Consider the following 5932-nt stretch of genomic DNA (forward strand, 5'->3'; position numbering starts at 1 on the left):
AAATATTTGTATCCTATCCACAGTCTGATTGGAAGATAAAGTATATTGTACCAGATGGACACATGGACTGGAGCATCGTGTAGGCCAATACTGCCAGTCGGACTTCTAGTGTATCTGTTCAATGTGAGATGACTGTAAAAACAGCACTCTAGTTTCAAACTCCCCAGTAACCTGGCCAGAAATTAAGATTGAATGAAGGCTTTCATGTGGCACTGTGACAGGGCTGCAGTCCATCTGAAACCTTTATTTAGCAGGGTTTGCACAGAGTTTCTGGGGAATAGCAAGGTTAAATAGTCTAGTTTATAAATAGCACTGATTTTCTAAGTAGTCAGACTAGTGGTGAAGAAGAGCAGGTAACCCAAAGCAGTTGAAGTGGATTGCTATGAATGGCACCCTGGACCTAAAAACAACACCCCGGGCGATTGGATCATTGATCGGCTTTCTCATTGGCCGGTAGAGCTGCCAGTCAGGCGCAACACTCGCTGGTTCGTTCAAACCTGGGATTTACGCATAGCGACTAATCTGCGTTGAGGTTTGAGCCACATCGCATTGTGTCGCAGCGTCTCGGTGCGCTCTCCGTGCGCTGAAAGAGCAATATTTGTTGGATTTACAATTCATCTCCAGCCGGGGGGGAGAAAAAAAGATCTGCTTTTCTTCACTTCCACCTGGGAGCGATTAGACGGGGGAAATCAGCGTGTAAATGGAGTTTCGACTATTGTCGTGACTGCTGTCCACCGCCTCTCACTCTGCTGAAGACTGTGCGTTGAAGTTGCAGCAGCATCCGCAGCGCCGCAGCTCTCCCTCTCCGTGCAGACATGGGAACCGTCCTCTCCATATCCCCCGCCAGCAGGAAGGCGTCGATTATGGACGCCGAGGTCGCGGGGGATCCGCTGAAAAGCGACAAAAGCCTCAAGCGGCACTCCATGTTTGTGTCGCTGTCCTGGAAGAAGCTGGTGGCCAATTCGGCCAAGAAGAGCGCAAAGAAAGTGACCCCGAACCCGCTGCCCACCCGGGACCTCCCGGCCAGTCAGGTGGCTCAGCTGAACAGCGAAAACGCCAGGAAGACGCACCAAACGGAGGAGAAGAAACCCAAAGCCCCGATCCCGGTGCCGGTGCCCACGGTTCCCACGCAGAGCAGTGACAGCGTCATCCAGAACGGGAGGCTGTCCTCGGTCCAGAAGCAGCCCAGCAGCCTCTCTCTGGTGTCACCCAGGCGGATAGTCATCCAGGCGTCCACCGGGGAGCTGCTGCGCTGCCTGGGGGACTTCATGTGCCGCAGGTGTTTCAAACTGAAGGAGTTGAACAGCGGGGAGGTCATCCTCTGGTTCCGCAACATCGACCGGACGCTTTTGCTCCAGGGCTGGCAGGACCAGGGCTTCATCACGCCTGCCAACGTGGTGTTCGTGTACCTGCTGTGCCAAGACACGATCGCGGACAGCGTGGACAGCGCGTCCGAGCTGCAGGGCACCTTTCAGACTTGCCTCTACCTCGCCTACTCCTACATGGGCAACGAAATCTCCTACCCGCTCAAGCCGTTCATGATCGAGGCCAACAAGGACGTGTTCTGGGAGACGTCGCTGCGCATCATCAACAGGATGAGTGCCAAAATGCTCCAGCTGAATGCGGACCCGCACTTTTTCACCGAGGTCTTCCAGGACCTCAAAAACCAGCGCGAAATCAGCGAGTCCAACCTGGACCGCTGACACGGATACCAACAAAAACACTGATGAATGTCAATCACGGACGGGTAGTTTGAAGTGAAAACCCATTTACTGAAGGCTTGGGCTGAATATGTCTCTCGTGATGTTACAACAAAATACTTAAATAATGGTGTTTAGACTACAGTGTAGGAGAATTCATACATGCATGCCAACGGTGTAATTGTCCTTGTTTTGTCTAGTCCCTTGAATGACGCAGGGGTTATCTTCACGGTGCAAATCACACTCTTAAGTGAGACTTAAATCCCAGTTTCATTGACGATTAGCCTACATTCACAGGAAGTGAATGGACGCGGTGTTTAGGATCAGAATAGATCCGTGCGTCGGGGCGCGAAAGGCGGAGCTGTCCAAGGTGCTGACCTGCGCAGCTATTTCTCCTCCTCTCCCCGCTGCTCCAGACACTTCCCCCCCCAACAATACAGGCAAACATGGCTTAAGAGGAACACACTTTAAAGCCTAAGCCTTTTAGTGCAGGTAAAATAAATTGTGCTTTTTTTAATATCCCAACCAAGTTAATAGTTAAGCTGTTGAACTTGATGCCAGAGGCAGTGCAATAAATGTAGATATATCTCATTTGGAAAAGAAGGTGCAAAAGCTATAATTTCTATGTGATTTTATTTTAAAAAAAGTCCCTCTTTAATCAAAATGCCACATTGTATGCATGACTAATTCAATATCTGTTACCCCCTACAGTTTCTTGTCAACCCAGCTCACTTGTTAGAGTGATTCTCCAGTGATGCACCTGAAATAAGGCAGTTGGTTCAAGCTGAATGTGAGGAGGAAAGGGGCAGAATCTAATAAAGGGAGTATTTTACCCCCACAGAATGTGATGAATTGCACTAAAAAGGCCTATGGATGTTCTTACAGCAAGATTATCAACCCAAGGCCTCTGCTACATATTGCTTTTTTTCTTGGCCGATGTTATGTAGTGCTTTGCAGCACATTGTAGAGGTCAATGAGAGACATGAGTGGAATGTACCATTTTTTTTCCAAGAGATTTTGTTTGTAAATTTCATATGTGCCAATTAAGAAATGGCCTGAAACATTATGGTTTACATGTAAATATCCCACATGTAAAATTCACTGTTTAATATATTTTCTTCTGCCTGTTTCAAAGGTGGCTGTATGTTGTATAAACATAGTCAGAGCATTGAAAAAAAAAATCAAGCAGAGCTTAACGGGCAAACTGAGTTTTCATAATGTTCTGTAAATGTTCTGTGGGTCTTGGGTTTTCTGCCTTCGACTCACTTTCAGTTCAGTCTATTCAGGATCCTTCAGAATATCAATATTTATTGTACAGTGTCTCATCTTGAAGCAAAAGAACACTATTATTTACGCATTTAACAATTTAGTTTTATAAGCTAAAATGATCTGACTTCAACATTTGAAACCAAAATTTCCATAAGAAACCAGACTATTCAGTGCTATGGTCCTTCTGAGTGGTCGTTGTGATATGGTGTTGTGAATCCATTGCTTGAAAAGTGAATTTTAATGCTGCTACTTTGCACAGCTGTGAACAAACCTTCAATGTTTTGCACAGTGGTATGAGATAATGGTGTTTACCATGAGGTTTGCAGTTACTGTAACCAGTTCTTGCTCTAGGACGATCATATGTGAATCAAATCTTTTGTAAAGGTCATGTTTCCTACATATCATCAGTGGAAAGTGATATCTAGGTATTTGTTTGTCATCTGTGGTGTTTCACCACAGTTGCATTCACTCTCTCTTTACATGTCAGTAAAAGTAATCGTTTATGATAACTATAAATGAATAAATCCAACTTATTTAGAATTCTTTGTCTCTTTGTCATTGCTTCATTCATGTGACATTTTCTTCTGATGTTTATCTTATGTGCGTAGTGCACACACGCCTGTAACCCATCCCTATGCAAACCCTGCAGTTTGTTGTATGATTAATTAACTCAGACATTCTCTTATCCACACACACACACCACTAATCCTTGATTCGCAAGGAACCCTTGAGACACGGTTATGCAACAGGAATAAGTCCATGACGAATATGCTTACTGGGATGTGTTGGAGATGTTGCCATCGGTTGCTATGAAACTGAAAGTCATTGGTTGCCATGAAACTAGAGTTCTTCGCACAGATGCGTTGTGACATGGACTAGTTTGTTAAATATAAATATAATAATATAAAATATTTCAGAAGTATGATACAGCTGCTTCAGAGGGGAACTTGTTTCATACACTGGCACCAGGAACAGCAAAGCTTGACACATATAAGGGATATTTTGGGTATCCTGTCTGTGTGTCCTGGGTATTTCAATCGGGGCCACATGCTGAAATGGGAACACAACCAAATAGAAAGTAAATTGTGAGACATCCTTAAGGAGTTAGTTTGCACTCATTCACTTCAGGTTTCACAGATTCAAGCAAAAAGAAATATTGCATACCAGAGTTGCATAAATGATGTAGGATTGTGACATTTTTGAGGCTTCACTGGGTTTTGATCAGGGGGAGCCGCTGATAATTTCCTTATGACAGAATGGAGTCAAATTTATAAGGATTTCCTTTTGGATTTATGAATAAGCCACGTGGACCACAGGGTTCCTCCATGTGATTGGTTAGAATCTGCTGCAGTCTCAGAACTGTCTGTGGCTCTCTCTCTCTCTCTCTCTCTCTCTCTCTCTCTCTCTCTCTCTCTCTCTCTCTCTCTCTCTCTCTCTCTTTGCCTTGCTCTCTTCACCTCTTTTAGAGAGACACAGACTATTTATGGAACAAAAATTAAGAAACTCAGGCAGAAAATAAGGAACTGCATCGTGACAGAACATGAATGGAAAAAAATAATGAGATTAAAGTCAGACAGCTTTCAATTAGATTCATTCCCTTTCTTCTGTTAACCCCTCTTTTATTTATGTTTTTTATATTTTTCATTCAAAACCAGCACAACCTAATTCAACAATCCAATCTTTTATGGCAAAGAAAATAACAAGCACATGAATAGCGCTTATATTTTAAATGCATCTATATATTTTTTTTCTCAATAAATGCAGCTATACACTGAAAATGCATCTTGTGTGACAACCATGATCCTGACAGTCTCACAACTAATGAGGCATTGCTTTTTGAAACTGAACAGTGAAGGAAAACATCGAAATGCAACATGAAAAAATAGCCGTCTTTTTATAAAACTGTTTTGTTTCCAAAGTGTTGACAGGTTGACATGGCAGGATTCTGCAGTAGTGTTATATAACAGTCTCCCAGTGCTGTGTTGCGAGCCTTGTCTTTGTTATTAAGATTCAGCCCAGGTCTCCAGCATATCTGTCTGCTCGCCTGCTTTCTGCATTCTTCTCCAATGTGTCTCTATAGTAACGGGAAGGTAAGTGAATGAGAGCCCGGCAATGTGTGCTGTGCTGAGCTGAGCTGGGCCGAGCATGGGTTGAACCGCTGCACAGCACATACATGCTGCAGTAATCAATAAAAGACATGCACACAGTACATGGACGTCTGTTGGTGCAGGCATGTCTGTGACTCCTCCATATGCAGCCACACAGCTGCCTCTGCTGTGCATTGTATTTCACTCCACTTGGCTTTTCTCCAGACTTCAGTTCATCTCAATGGACTGAATGAGTCTTAAATTTGATATTTGCAAACTGATTTAAGTGAGTTGAATGTCATTCTGTTTCCAGTATTGCAACTCAAACACAATAAAGGGACACAGCTGAGTCTGTTTTCTTCAATTTTCCACTTGCACCAAATGTTTAATGTTTGTTTAATGACAATTTAGACAAAATATATATCTCTTCTTTGCACTAAACCTGTATGATGCAGTATATTTGTTTAGATCCATTGGATAAATGCAGTCAGGAGGAGGAAGAAGAAGGGTAAAAGTAGGAGTCTGTGAAATTAAATGAACTGAGAACTTCACAAAACACACTCATAGGTTAAAGAATGTAAATTATCTACCACAACAAAATAATTTAATGGGGTATTGTTTTACATTATAAATAATTTGTAACTTTTCATCCATATGTCTGAAACAAATAGACCAATGTTATTTAAAATGATAGTAGCAAATGGCTTTGGTCAATGACCTTCAAATAACCTTTTCAGATAGATTTTAGCTCTTCCCCTGTCAGATCCTTTCATCAGTATTAGCAGGAAGCTCTGTATTGATTTCCATTGTGTACCTGGAAGACGTTGAACTGTTAACCTCTCATATTCCAAACCAGCTTGAATGATCTATAATTGT

The 5932-nt window shown here is 42.9% G+C and overlaps 1 protein-coding gene across 1 annotated transcript; it reads left to right on the forward strand.

Annotated features, from left to right (window-relative positions):
- Window positions 1-386: 386 nt before the first annotated feature.
- cdk5r2b (cyclin dependent kinase 5, regulatory subunit 2b (p39)) lies at window positions 387-1933 on the forward strand. The gene has a single exon (XM_030112032.1). It carries the CDS (start codon window positions 816-818, stop codon window positions 1701-1703), a length of 888 nt encoding a protein of 295 aa, XP_029967892.1. The 5' UTR covers window positions 387-815; the 3' UTR covers window positions 1704-1933.
- The last annotated feature ends 3999 nt before the right edge of the window (window positions 1934-5932 follow it).

This window comes from Salarias fasciatus, chromosome 16 (assembly GCF_902148845.1).
Source record: "Salarias fasciatus chromosome 16, fSalaFa1.1, whole genome shotgun sequence".
Lineage (NCBI taxonomy): Eukaryota > Metazoa > Chordata > Actinopteri > Blenniiformes > Blenniidae > Salarias > Salarias fasciatus.

What these genes read in the sequence shown, in the direction of transcription:
- cdk5r2b (XM_030112032.1), top strand. Translation starts at nt 816, where the DNA reads ATGGGAACCGTCCTCTCCATATCCCCCGCCAGCAGGAAGGCGTCGATT.